This window comes from Lynx canadensis, chromosome B2 (assembly GCF_007474595.2).
Source record: "Lynx canadensis isolate LIC74 chromosome B2, mLynCan4.pri.v2, whole genome shotgun sequence".
Lineage (NCBI taxonomy): Eukaryota > Metazoa > Chordata > Mammalia > Carnivora > Felidae > Lynx > Lynx canadensis.
The window spans coordinates 99,263,689-99,278,216 of NC_044307.1; the positions used below are offsets into that span (position 1 = coordinate 99,263,689).

Below are 14,528 nucleotides of genomic sequence, written 5' to 3' on the forward strand. Positions count from 1 at the left end.
TTAGGGGCGCCTGGGTGGCTCAGTCGGTTAAGCGTCCGACTTCGGCTCAGGTCATGATCTCGTGGTCCGTGAGTTCAAGCCCCGCGTCGGGCTCTGTGCTGACAGCTCAGAGCCTGGAGCCTGTTTCAGATTCTGTGTCTCCCTCTCTCTCTGACCCTCCCCCGTTCGTGCTCTGTCTCTCTCTGTCTCAAAAATAAATAAACATTAATTAAAAAAAAGATATTATCAAAACTTACTTTGGCTTGAGTGACTGGCCAATTGTAAACTCTTGTTCAAATTCTGTACTCATGTACATGTAAATGCCAATAGTGAGGGTGTTTTCTTATTGTTGACTCAATGTGAGTATCCTCCTGTAGTGAGTTCCCTCAGTGCAAGTGATGGGGTCCCCACCGTATGCCCGGTGTTCTTCAGTGTAGTCTTCCTGAGACCTCTGTGGGCTAGGAAACTTCGAAGAAGGCAATAAAACCTTGGAATCTCCACCTTCCTACTGCTCATCTCAGTGGCAAAAAGCAGTTATAGTGGATGGGGCTTCCGACACGGGCCGCCCTTTGAGGTCAAGGTTACCTTGGGGTTAGGGATTTCTACAGAGGGAGTTGGGAATGGAGACTTGAGATCCAGGGGACATGCCAGACTCTTGTCCTTCCCTCAGGGTCTCCTCTTTCCCTGTTGGACAACTCTGGTGTCTATGTTTGTGCCTGCCAGAAATCAGCCCTCTAATACTTCTCTATCTTTTCCCTCTTTCCCACCTTGTCTTGGAGCTTAGTCTTCTTCTAGAGCTTCTGAATGGGTTTCCAGTTTGTCAGTAAGCATCCGAAAATGCAGCAGCCACACCTGGTCCAGTGTTGGTTTGTGATAGCTGAACTAGTGCTCCCCTGGGAGCTTTAAAAAGCAGCTCCAGACAATCTTATTCAGCCTCAGGGCTTGGCTTAGCATAGAGATGGGTTCCACTGATTCAAAAAGGCTCTGCTATTCTCCATATTTAGCATTTTAGCATTCAAGTCATTTTTAATTGATTTTCTCAATTTCTCTGAACATTTATAAGGTCAGCAGTCTCCAAAGTGGAGTGCGTATATCCCAGGAGTGTGGGAAGAAAATATTAAAACTTCTAAGTAGATTAAATCCATATGTAAGAAGTCACATGTCACACTACACACTGAGGTGTCCTGAAGTGACCACTTGGAGGCAATCCACAAGCAAGCACTAAGAAATAGTAAAGACAGGGGCGCCTGGGTGGCTCAGTGAAGCATCCAACTTCAGCTCAGGTCACGATCTCATGGTTTGTGAGTTTGAGCCCTGCGTCAGACTCTGTGCTGACAGCTCAGAGCCTGGAGCCTGCTTCGGATTCTGTGTCTCCCTCTCTCTCTGCCCCTCCCCCACTCACACTCTGTCTCTCTCAAAAATAAAATAAACATCAAAAAATTTTTTAAAAAAAGAAAAAAGTAATAGTAAAGACATTTCTAATCCTGGTACATGCTTATCTTCAGCCACAGTATGAGGTTGAAAAAGATAAGTTAACCACATCTGATAAGAAGTCAGACAAAAAATTTCAAAAGGTCAAGAAAACTCTAGGAATGTAGACTGAGCTCCATTCTCATTGTTAATGAGCCTGGCTCTGAGTACATCATACTATACAGTATTAGCCAGTGATAGTGTTGTAGGTAGTTAGAAATACACAAATATACATATGTTAACAGTGAGTGGACAAAAATGTTTTGCTTAAGGGAAGCACAATCCAAACACTTAAAAGACGGTGGCTGAGGCCAGCATTCCCAGCAGTGTGCCCTAGAACACAAGTTCCCCAACATTCTAGGGCAGGAGTTCTCTCATACACCTTGCACTAACAGACTCCCAGGCTGCCTGAAGCTTCCCATTCCCTTCGTAACACCAGCCGGCAAAATAGTCATTAATCACAGTCTTTGGATTGCCTGTGTTTACCTAGCTTCACTGATCATTGTCTGCTTCAAACCGGTTTATGCCACTTTTATTTGTCATTGTGTGTGGGTAATTTAATTAAGTATTATATAAACCAATGAAATGGGAGTACAAAAAGAGATCTTCTCAATAAAAATCAAGTTGAGGGGTGCCTGGGTGGTGCAGTTGGTTAAGGGTCCAACTCCCGATCTTGGTTCAGGTCACTATCGAGCCCTGCATCAGGCTGTGCACTGATGGCATGGAGCCTATTTGGGATTCTATCTCTCCTCTCTGCCCCTCCCCTTCTTGTTCTCTCTCTATCTCGCTCTGTCTCTCTGTCTCTCTCTCTCTAAATAAATAAATAAACTTAAAAAAAAAAAAACAAGTTGAAATGGATAAACTGTGGTACATCCAGTCAATGGAATATTATTTAATGCTAAAAAGAAATGAGCTATCAAACCATGAAAAGACAAGGATAAAAATGCACATTACTAAGTGAAAGAAGCCCACCTGAAAAGGCTACATATTGCATGATTCCAACCATATGACATTCGAGAAAAGGCAAAACCATGGAGATAGCAAAAAGATCAGTGGTTGCCAAAGGGTTAGAGGGGAGAGAAAGATGAACAGGCAGAACACGGGGATTTTAGGGCAGTGAAACTATTCTTTATGATAATATAATAGTGGATAGACGCCAATTATACATTTGTCAAACCCATAGTTTCACCAAGATTGTGAACTGTAATGTAAACTATGGACTTTGGGTGATAATAACATGTTAGTGTATGCTCATCAGTTATGACAGACATACCACACTGGTGTGGGATGTTGATAGTTGCGGAGGCTGTGTGTTGGAGGTGAAGGGGGCAGGGAATATATGGGAACTCTCTGTACCCATCTGCTCAATTTTTCTATGGACTTAAAACTGCCCTTAAAAAATGACACATTTGGATTTTTTCATGGTCTTTTTATTTTTTCTTCATAAAAAGAAAGAAACAAGTAAACAAACAAACAAAAACAACAAAACACACAATAGGAATTGTAGACCATGTACTATGTGTTATGGTTTATAGAAGAAAGATAGTACAGAACTCCAATGTGTGGGCACATACAAAGGAAAGACCTAAGTTCTATATTAGAAAATTGGCAAATGTTTGTATATTTATGTATTTTTAAGTTAAATAAAATATTTAAGGTACTACATGTCATTTTTTAAGCATTCTCTGGTTTATCAGACTTCTTTTGATCAATCAACTCTTAGTCTTGATTGGATAAGAGGATTTCTACTGCGTTTTGCAGGGGTTGTGGGGGAAAGGTTTTATTTGTTGTCAAAGAAGTTTGGGAAACTTGTGGTAAATAATGCTAAAAAGATTTCTTTGCTCTAGACCTCAGAGCCTTTACTATCCTACTGTGCACTGTAAATCTCCAGGAGAGAGAGTATGAAATGTTCTTTACCTTTATTTGACCACAGAACCCTTTTCTCCCCTTGGGAATATCTATCATCAACTCAACTGTTCTGGGGAGCAGTTTGAGAAACACAGGAGTACAAAATACATTGCTTAAAGCAATAAGGTTTCAACCTACCCACCTTCTGGGGGAACCCTGGTGGTCAGGAGAACAACCTTGGTTGGCAGTTGTGTGCCTTCAAGTTTCAGTTCTGCTTGGCTCAGGACCCAGGAGCCACTCAGGCACAGAGGCCGGTGGTTGTGTTAGAGAAGTGAAATGCTACCAAACCAAGATACGCTTCCTAGAGGGAGGAGGCTGCATAGGGGTGGGGGGAGCATTCATAGAGGGAGAGAGGGGAAGTGGTTTGGCGAGGAGGAAGTCAAAGTTTCCTCCAGCCAAAGGACCTGGGCACAGAATGAGAGGAAAGAACAAAACCCTAATTTAACCCCCAGTGTACTGTCTCTTTCCCACCTCCATGCTACTGTCAAAAACTGCTTCATGTCAGAGAAGCCACAAACACAACACACAATGAAAATGAGACACATTTAGAGACCACCAACTCTGCTTGGCCAGAAATTACTTCTCTTGGATGAATTCTATTCTCCCTGGCTTCCCCTGATGCCTGCCTACAGATGTACTTGTATGTCTGAAGTTGAACTCATGAGGAAGAAGCACGGTGGGAAGATTTCCAGCACTCTGGTAAAATACTTCCCCTTCAGCTGAGCCCCAGAGCTAAACCCAAACCAGCTCTGTGGGCATTTGCCAGCTGACAGTCCCCAAACCAGAAGTATGTGGCAGATGTGGTCCCTTGCCAAGCTTTTCCATAAGCCAGAGACCTACCACTCAAGTACCCTGGAAAAAGTATCCAATTCTGTGTCTGAAAAATTTCTGAAACATACATGAACTCCATTTTGTCAAAGCTTAGACGTACAAAAGTCTTAAACATCTTAAGAAGTGTGAACTTCTAGGCACATTAACTCTTTCAGATTTTCCACTTCAGCTGTACCAGGACAATGGTGTTATGTCTAATCACCTTTATTGTCCTAAAGGAAAAACAAAGTCAGATTTATATGTTCGTGATGGAAAGTATCCAATTGTAGAAGAATTGTGGAACCCCATTTTCAAACTCAGGACCACCCAGTAAACAACATAATTGCAAATACCAGGTACTCCTGCATTGTCATATCCACATTTCTGAGAGGATTGTGCTGGATGTTTCCTCTTGTGTGTACCGAGTCTCCTGTCAGAAAAATGAAAGTATGAGTATGAAATCACGTCTGAAATTAGAAACAGCTGGTGACAGGGAGTGGCCCTGTGTGTACTCTTGCTGATGGCCAGAACCCCCACAGCAGAAAAGGGAGTGGGGCAGGGCTTGGCTTCTATCTCTGACTCCATAGGTTTCTCTTTGTTTCAAGACTCCCCTGGGGCCATGCACAAGGAAGTAGGCCCTACCCAACGTAATTAAACATACACATGTGCTTTTGCTCTTCCATATGGAAGTTAAGGAGTGTTGACATATTTCCACTGCTCCAGCACCATCCTGTTGTTTTTAAGTTTGATTTTTTTTTTCAATATATGAAATTTATTGTCAAATTGGTTTCCATACAACACCCAGTGCTCAACCCAAAAGGTGCCCTCCTCAAAGGTTTGATTTTTTTTTAACAGCTAAAACATTCACCTGGTTAAAACTCAAAACGATACAACAATATACATATTTAGAGATCAAGTTGCTACCACTGATCCCCTTTTGCCACGCCAAGTAGCCATTTTTATTCGTTTTTGATATATCCTAAGGGTGCTTCTTTATGCCTACACTAATTCATTCTTTCATTCAATTATTTATTGAGCACCTAGTATGTTACACACTACTGTATTTTAGGCACCATTTGGGGGTACAACCTTACTGTCATGGAGTAAAACTCCTTACTCTTGTGGAGTTTATCATCTAGAAGGGGATACACAGATAATAAGTAACACAAGAAGTAAGAAAATAATAGAGTAAGGAGGATGGCGTATGGAGGTTTGAAGGGAGCGCATTGCAATTTTAAATAGGACGGTCAGGATAGACTTCAGGGAGCAAGTGACATATTGAGCAAAGTTTGAAGGAGGTGAGGGAGTTGGCTATGTGGGTATCTGTGGGAAGAGCATCCCAGACAGAAGAACAGTCCATCCAAGGGACTTGAGCAGAGTATGCCTACCATGTTTATGAAGCAGAAAGACCCATAGCCGGAGTGGAGAGAGAGTGGGAAAGAAGGAGAAGGTGAAGTCAGAGAGGAAGGGTGAAAAGAAAGAGAGTGGATCACGCAGGGCCTATTCTTAGTGTTTGCTCCGAGTGTGAGGCAGTGCCTGTCCCAGATTTTGATCTGGCATATGTTAATGGCGTGTCTCTGGCTGCTGTGTCGGGAATGGACTGTAAAGGAAAAAGGATAGAAGAAGGGAGAGGCTGCTTTGGAGGCCACTACAATAATCCCAGCAAGGGGAGATGGTGGCTCAAACAAGGTTGGGAGCAGTGAAAGTATTAAGTGGTCAGATTCAGGGCATGTTTTTGAAGTAACTACTAATGGATTGTGTGTTGGGTGTGGGGGAAAGAGAAGAGTCCATGATAAAACTCCCAAGATTTTTGACCTGTGCAATTGGGAAAATAGAATTGCCATTAGCTGAGATGGAAAATTAGGGAGAGAAGTTCAAAGATTAGGGCGCCTGGGTGGCTCAGTAGGTTAAGCGACCAACTTCGGCTCGGGTCATGATCTCACATTTCGTGAGGTCAAGCCCTGTGTCAGGCTCTGTGCTGACAGCTCGGAGCCTGGAGCCTTCTTTGGTTTCTGTGTCTCCCTCTCTCTCTGCCCTTCTCCCGCTCACACTCTGTCTCTCTCTCAAGAATAAATAAACATTTAAAAAAAAAGTTAAAAAAAATAAAGAATTTAATTATGCACAAGTGATGTTTGAAATACCTTTTAGGGGTGCTGGGTGGCTCAGTTAGTTAAGCATCCAACTCAATTTTGGCTCAGGTCATGATCTCACAGTCGTGAGATCAAGACTGCTTAGGATTCTCTCTCACTCTCCCTCTGCCTCTCTCTCAATCTCAAAATATAATTAATTAATTTTAAAAAACGAAAAGAAAACCCTTTTAGACATCCAAGAAGAGATGCCAAGTGAGTATTAGATCTCAATTTGAAGGTTGTCTGCATATGGATGGTATTTAGCTATGAGACTACATAAGATAGCCAAGGAAGTGAGCGTAGATAGAAAAAAAAGGAGGTGAACCAAGGGCTGAGTCCTAGGACACTCTTATGTTAAGTTCCGGGGTGGGGAGGGGAGCCTGGGTGGCTCAGTCCGTTAAGTGTCTGACTCTTGATTTCGGCTCAGGTCATAATCTCACGGTTCATGAATTTGAGCCCTGTCAGGCTCTGCACTGACAGCATGGAGTCTGCTTGGAATTCTCTCTCTCTCCCTCTCTCTATGCCCCTCCCCTGCTCTCTCACTCTCTCTCTCTCTCTCTCTCTCTCTCTCTCTGTGTGTGTGTGTCTCAAAATAAATAAACTTAAAACAAAACAAACAAAAAGAGAGCTGGGGGAGAGGACAAGGAGAACCAGCAAAAGGGACTTAGAAGGAGCAGACACTGAGGTAGAGGAAAACTAGGACAGTGGTGTCCCGACATCTAGTGATGAAAGTTTCTCAAGCAGAAGGAATGTGACAAATTGTGTGAAATGCTTCTGGTAGTCAGGTAAAAGCAATGTTTTTAGTCATGTTGAGGTCACTGGTGTTTATAACAAAATCAGGTTCAGGGGAGTGATGGAGGGGAAAACTGGATGAGTGGGCTTACGAAGGATTTGGAGAGAAGTCACAGCCAGCCAGGATAGGCCTTTCTTCCTGAGAGTTTTGCTAAAAAGGGAGCGAAAAAAATGAAGCAATAGCTGACAGGGGAAGTGGGGTCAAAAGCAGGATTTTATGAGGTGGGAGAGATAACATGAACTATTGTGAATGATCCAAGAAAGAGGGGAGAAGTGATATTGGAGAACACTGGCATTCTGGCATTCAATAATCTTGAGTAGGCTTGAGGGGATATCCCCTCATTTAATATTTATCATGTCTTTCTTATAAAATATAACATGTTATATTCACTTTTCTTCACCTTGCATTTTTCACATAGAAATCAATAGTTCTTAGGGCACCTGGGTGGCTCAGTCGGTTAAGTGTCCAACTTCAGCTCAGGTCATGATCTCACGGTTCGTGGGCTCAAGCCCCGCATCAGGCTCTTTGCTGACAGCTCAGAGCCTAGAGCCTGCTTCAGATACTGTGTCTCCCTCTATCTCTCTCTCTGCCCCTCCCCTGCTCATGCTCAGTCTCTCTATCTCTAAAAAATAAAAATAAACATTAAAAAAATTGGAAAAAAAATCTATGGTTCTTTTCCTATTAGTACATAGGGAGGTTTCTTTTCAGAGATGCATACTATTCCATTGGAATACCATAGTTTATATGTTGCTTCCAAGCTTCTGCTGTCCTAAACAATGCTTCTCTGAATAATTGCATATATGCCTCATCTTGTATGTGTCAGCCTATTGCTGCTTCAATCCAGGAGCTAAAGTTCATAGCCTGTCAGCCCTCAACATTTCTAGTCTGTAGCTTAACTATAATAGCTCTTCATTTATTTATGTTAACTATATTAGGCCAAAATAATTGTTCAGATACTTAATGACTCAGTGAAAATAGATATCATGTAGGATCAATAATAACATTTGATTCGGGATCTTTAGTTAGGATAACAGAATATTGTTCGTGGGGCTTCAGAGATACTTTTCCAAATCTTTTCATTAGGACTCTTGTTGTAGATCTTCCTTATTCCTATGTTCTGGAGGACCCTGTGTCCTCAGCCACTTCCTCCCCTCCCCCTTCCTCACCCGTTAAGTTTTGTGGATTTGGAAATAACAGCTTCTTGTGTCCAGTGTAATGCCATTAATCATTTTTCAGTGTTTCATGATACTAGCATCATTATGTTTCTCCCCCTAGACCTTTGGAAGCACCATGTCATGAAAGAAAACTTTTCAGTTATCAGACCACAAATAGTTGAAAAATTTGTACAGAGATTAATGGAAAATTACCAGGATGGTGGACTAGAGGTATGTATTGAAAGTTAGTCATTTTGGAGTGTATTTTTTTTGTAACATTAACCCAAGCAAAGAAGACTTTCCCCTTGACCCATTTCCCAATGCTTCCCTTATTCCCTTAGAATGAATATATGAACACTCAGGCTTAAAGTAGCAATCACTTGTTATAATTTTAATTTTGGGAAAAGACTGATTTCTAATAAATTAGAAGAGAGAAATTCGAATATGCGTGTTGACTAATTTCAGATTCAGCCAACTTTTTAAAGTAACCTTGGAGTTTGTTGATAAATGAGTTGTTTTAGCAACATTTCCTGCATTGATTTTTTAATATTCAAAACTTAAAAGAGAGAAACTAAAATAGCCAATAATTCCACTAACTAGAAAACATTTTTAAAATGTACAATACAAAAAAAAAAAAAAAACAACAACAGAAAGGTAACATTTCCAACCCTCCTTATTCCACCATCCCGTTTCCTCTCCACAAAGCAAACCAGTTTCAACAATTTTTGGTATATATCTATTTGAATCCATAACAAGTCTATATAATATATATTTAACAATAATATGTACTTAATACATACAATATACATACACACAGTCCTTAAAGTTTTCAACTGTTTACTCTTGACTATTCCTAAATAGTGCTGAAAAGGCAAAATAAGAGAGTGTATATGGATATTTGGCCATAGCAGAGCTTTTAGGATCATTAACAAATTAAACATAAGTACATTAGGTAGAAACAAATCCAGTTGCCTTTGAAATTCAACCATTTCTTTAAAAACCTGATTTAGCAAAACATACCTAATTTTTTAAAACAACATTTCCCTCAAATTTATATTTTTCTAAGTTCTTCAAATATTCCCCATAATTTTATTAACAACACTTCAGTTTTTAATTACGAGACAGAGAATTCACTAGCTTGGTTGGGGATACATTTTTCCTCAGAGCTTGATGATTTATTTACATGTATTTCATTTAAGCTTTCAATGATACCCAAATGTAGTACTGTGTATTCTGATGAATGGGTGAAGTGGTCCCTTTTGGTCTCTGCAGCTCAGAGATTCTCAACCAGAGATACAGAGGTGATTAGGGCAGGGCATGCTCAGAAACGTGTTTGAAGCACAGACTGTTGTGCCTCTCCTTTAAAAAAAGGAAGGCAACCCTGACACATGCTTCATCATGGATGCACTTTGAAGACCTTATGCTCAGTGAAAAAAGCCAGTCATAAAAGCATAAATTCTGCACGATTCCACTTATATGAGGCACCCACAGTAGTCAAATTCATGGAGACAGAAAGTAGAATGGTGGTTGTTAGGAGCTGGGGGGAGGGCGAATGGGGAGTTGGTGTTCAGTGGGTATAAGAATTTCAGTTTTGCAAGCTGAAGACAGTTCTAGAGATCGATTGTACAACAGTGTGAATACCACTGGACTTTACACTGAAAAATAGTTTAAATGGGGGCGCCTGGGTGGCTCAGTTGGTTAAGCGTTTGACTCTTGATTTCAGCTCAGGCCATGATATCAGGGTTGTGAGTTCAAGCCCCACATTGGGCTCCATGCTGGGTGTGGAGCCTACTTACAAAAAGAAATGGTTTAAATGGCAAATTTTACGTTACATATATTTTACTACAATAAAAACAAACAAAAAGGTTGTAGCTCAAGATCTGCTCCCCTCCTATGCATACACTTTACTCCAACACTGAAGATGGGGTCATCTAGGAAAGAAATGAGAGTATTAGGACAAAGCCATATCAGGTGTGACTGAAACTCAAGGCACACTGATCAGGTTGGTACCTGCCTGCCAGTGTCTTGGAATAATGAGACGCCAGGACGTTAGACCCCTCCAAATTCTATGCCTGGTGGACTTCTAGCCTTTTCTGAATGATCTGCAAAGACAGGGAACTCACTCTCTTCCAAGCCCACCCCCTATCCCCAGCCATTCCTGGCAGCTCATATTTCAAGCAGCTTTTACTGAGCTGGATTTGGCCTTCCACCACCTCCATCGTGGATCCTAGTTCTGTCCCTGGAACACCACAGATCATGGTTCTGACCCCTCACAACAAGCCTTTGGATATCTAAGGGCAGGTCAGTCAGAGAAGCTCAATTACTGCCACTGCTGGCATGTGTGAAGCCTCCGTACAATTACAATGAGGGACCTGCTCTAGTAGCACAAACCCAGACAGGTGCACCTCTGCGCGGTGGATTACAAATAGTCACCCCTTCCTCCAGACGGGTGCAGTCCAAGCCAGGGCACATGGACTAGGAAAGAGAGCAGGCGCCGCGCTCCTCCCTAACCTGGGTGCTTCCAAGTACAGACCGCACACGCATACATTGAGGACCTGAGCCCAGCCTTCTCTTCTTCAGACTAAACTGCCTTCCTTTCCTTTGATCACTTTATATGAGCAACTCTACCATCCTGGTCAGTCCCCTCTAAGTTCAAGATTGTCTGACCGGCAAAGAGTGCACTTGCCCTGTGTGTCCTTTGATTAATGCCCATGAGTGTGCCTGGTATTGGGAGCCATGTCACAGATGACTTATTAGGCTGACAGTCACCTGAAGCCCACATTGCCTTCAGGCATCCTGCTGCTGCCATATTATTAGCCTTGGTCTTGTTCAACTTGGTCCATGGTGAACTTCTTAAAATCCTTAAAAATCTGGATTTTTATCATTCAGCACTGTCTCCCTCTCCCAGGTTCTTCTCAGCCTGCCCTCAGTATTCTCATTCAAGTCATTACTAACCGTGTATGCCAGGACAGGTCCCAATCCTTGTGCTACCCCCTATGGTCCCCTTCAGGCTGACCACAATCTTTGGACACAGTCTTTCAGTGGTCAGAAGCCCATCCAGTTGTACTGTCACCCAGCCTGTGTTCTCCACTGGTCCACAAGGTCCAGTGGAGAAACCTTTTAGATGTCCTGCTGAAATCCAGATACACTTCAAGTGCTATATATTTTCTGAGGAAAGGTTAATCTGACCTGATTTTTCTTGAGTCCATATTGGCCTCTAGTGATCTTTGCTTCCTTTCCCAAAGTCTAGAAAAACAGCCTTTCACCATCAGTTCTAACATCTTGCTCAAATGTCATACTAAACACACCGACCTGAAGTTAGAGACTGACCCTTATGGCAAATCAGAACTATAATAGTCTGTTGTGTGGATTCCAGAACCATCTCCATTCATATGTCAAAAGTCATTCACTCATTTAGCAAGTATTTATAGATCTCCTATTTTTTTCTAGGCACTTTGTTAGATTTAAGGCAAAAGGTACAGTTCTTGCCCTCAAGGAACTTATGGAACCAGGTGACCCAGGAGTGTCAAGAAAAGGCACTTCATGTTAAATGCTTTGAAGACGCATACACAGGGGATATAACCCAGCTAGCAGGTAGGGAAGAAATGGGGAAGACTTTCTGGAGGAGGTGTTGTTTGGGCCAAGTCTTAAGGTACAAATAAGATTTGGCCAGATGAAGAGGGGCTGAAGAAGGAAGGCAGAGCAATCTAAGAAGGGAGTAGAGCAGAGTTCAGAAGAGGACACTGAAAAGGTGGGCAAGGCCAGTTGCTGAATGACATTGTAGGCAATCCTTAGGAGTTTGGATGTTATCCCAGAGTCAGTGGGAAATCATTGAAGCATCTTGTCAGCAGAGGTGGGTTTTATAAACATCATCAAAACACCTTGTATGTGCCTGATAGATACTAGATGAATTATGAGGGGCTTCAAGAAGAAGCAAACCACAGAAGGGCAATTTGCTTCCAGCAGAGCCAGACTTTTGCCATAACAAGGCCTAGCACCTGCCATGCTTCACCCCAGGCTGGCTCTCTAGATCAGTCTATGGGGCAATCTGGTGCTTTTCCAGCCAGTGCCATTCATCATAGTTCAGATTTAACTGTTGGTGAAGGAATCAGGCCACTGGAGAACATGATTTTCACTCTGTAGTTTTTATGGAAGCCTGGGGCCTGCCTTGAAGGGGAAGTTGGCAGATGAACCCACTTCATGCTGCATTTTGGCACAGAACTGGCATTTAGTGACCTAGGAAGGCAAGAGTAGGCTGCAGAACAGCTTTTAAGAAACAAATTGCTCTGGGGGCACCTGGGTGGCTCAGTAGGTTGAGTGTCCCACTTCAGATCAGGTCATGATCTTGCAGTTGGTGAATTTGAGCCCCACGTAGGGTTCATAGAAAAATTATGTCAATAGAAGCCACACAGGCTGTAGTCCCACAACAGATGCTGTTCAGGCAGCTCCAAAGGCTGCCTCTGGAAGGCTGAGTAAGTCTGCAAAATCAAAGTTCACTTGGAGAGAGAGACTCCTAGGAGCTTAGGAGTCTCCCTGCAACTCTCTGTCATCTGTCAATAAGTTTCCTGTCTGCCCCACCTCAGACTTGCTCCCCACTCCATGTCCCCACTGCAAATGCTCTGGCTGGGTCCTTATCCTCTCTCCTTGCCTTCACACTCACCCTCTATGCGTCATCCCCTTGAGTTGATCTTTCAGCTCAATCTCCTGAGGCCCCAACAGAACCACTGAGGGAAGGAAGCGACACAATTTCTCTGGCCTCCAGGGATGCCCAAGGGGGCTCCTGGCCATTCCTACCTCTGTGGTGTAACACAGAGATTCACCCAGAGGTGCCTCACCCTTACTAGGTAAAATATCACACTGGCTAAGAGGGAATGGTAGAGGGCCATTGTGGTTCAAGTCTGCATTTCTGTTTGTTTGGGATCCTATATCTACTATGGTGGCTATAATGACATTAGTTTGAGAAGTGTTTGCCCTGCTAAAAAGCCGTTGGAGGCCTGGCTGACACAGTCAGATCCAGACACTGCTGTCCAGGACAGCAAGGGGTGAGTCACTGTGGCCGATTCCAAGCACTGGGTCCAGGCCACCTGGAAAGGGTCACCAGCCTTGATGGCCTTTAATGTGGTTTCACAATGTCTCAACGTTTCAGGCTTTCATCATACTTTGTCTGGGAAGTATTTCCTTTGTTGTTACTAAGTTCACATAGCCTTGACCCTTTCACCATAAAGAAGTCAAGGGCCATCAAATCTTGATTCCCTTTGCCTTTGTGTCAGAAGCTAAATCCAACTGTCTTACTGATCACTTTCCAGAGCAGGTTAGATTGCCCCAAATCCTACTCCACTAAAAGGGGCCTCTTGAGGAAGCCCCACAGAATAAGAGAGGGAGGCTATGTGTCCTCCTCTGACTGCCTGGCCCTGCTCATGAAATCCCCCATGAGCAGAGGTGTTCATCCACTGTTTCCATTCTACATCTCTTCAGTGTGCCTTGCCAAGCTGCTGTGGATCATGATCTTTACAAAAGCTTTACTATCTTTTCATTAGGTTATACATTTTGTTTATTTGTACATTTTATATATAATTATCTTCATTATATAAACGTTATGATTATATTAGAAAATAGAAATACGATATATTAGAAAATACACTCATTAGCTTACCCTCATTGATAACTACTATTAGTATTTTGGCATATTTGCTTCCAAACTTCATTTATAGTTTTTTTTCATTCATCAACATTTTTTAAGCCAAGTTAGATTATTCTATATGCCCTTTTATTGTAGTGTACTTTTTTTTCACTTGAGTACATGTTATCAACATGTTCCCCTGTCAATAAACATATGTCCACAGCATAATTTTTGGTGGCGGTTTGATATTTCATTGTACAGATGGATGAAAAAAATTCAACCTGTTTCCCTTTCTTAGTCACTTTTGGTTGTTGCCATTTCCCTCTTCTGTTAGAAAGATCAAGGACATCTGTTTACATATATTTTTGTGTATCGCTTTTACCATCCCCTAAAGATAAAGTTCTAGAAGAGGAATTACTGAGCCAAAGGGCATGAACATTTTAAAATCTTTTCACAGATACAGCTAGTCTGCCCTCCAGAATGCCACATTGATCACCCTTGCCATCAGCAGTGGTGAGCAGGCTGTTTCCCTCCATCAGTACTGCATTTTATCACTATTTTCCATCTCTGTTAGTTTGCCTCAATAACTTGCCTTGACAAAGCCTGGCTGCGCTTTCTCTGAAAGTCAGTGGGGACACTGAGGTTGCACTGATAGGACCATGAAC

The 14,528-nt window shown here is 42.4% G+C and overlaps 1 protein-coding gene across 6 annotated transcripts in view; it reads left to right on the top strand.

The window, feature by feature from the left end:
• The window catches only part of LOC115514263, a 143,273-nt gene that overhangs the window by 107,465 nt on the left and 21,280 nt on the right, over nucleotides 1-14,528 (top strand). For all 6 annotated transcript variants that reach the window (XM_030316098.1, XM_030316097.1, XM_030316099.1 and 3 more), the window contains exon 30: nucleotides 8,365-8,474. In XM_030316098.1, the coding sequence (XP_030171958.1) occupies nucleotides 8,365-8,474 (110 nt within the window). The remainder of the gene's footprint in view (nucleotides 1-8,364; nucleotides 8,475-14,528) is intronic.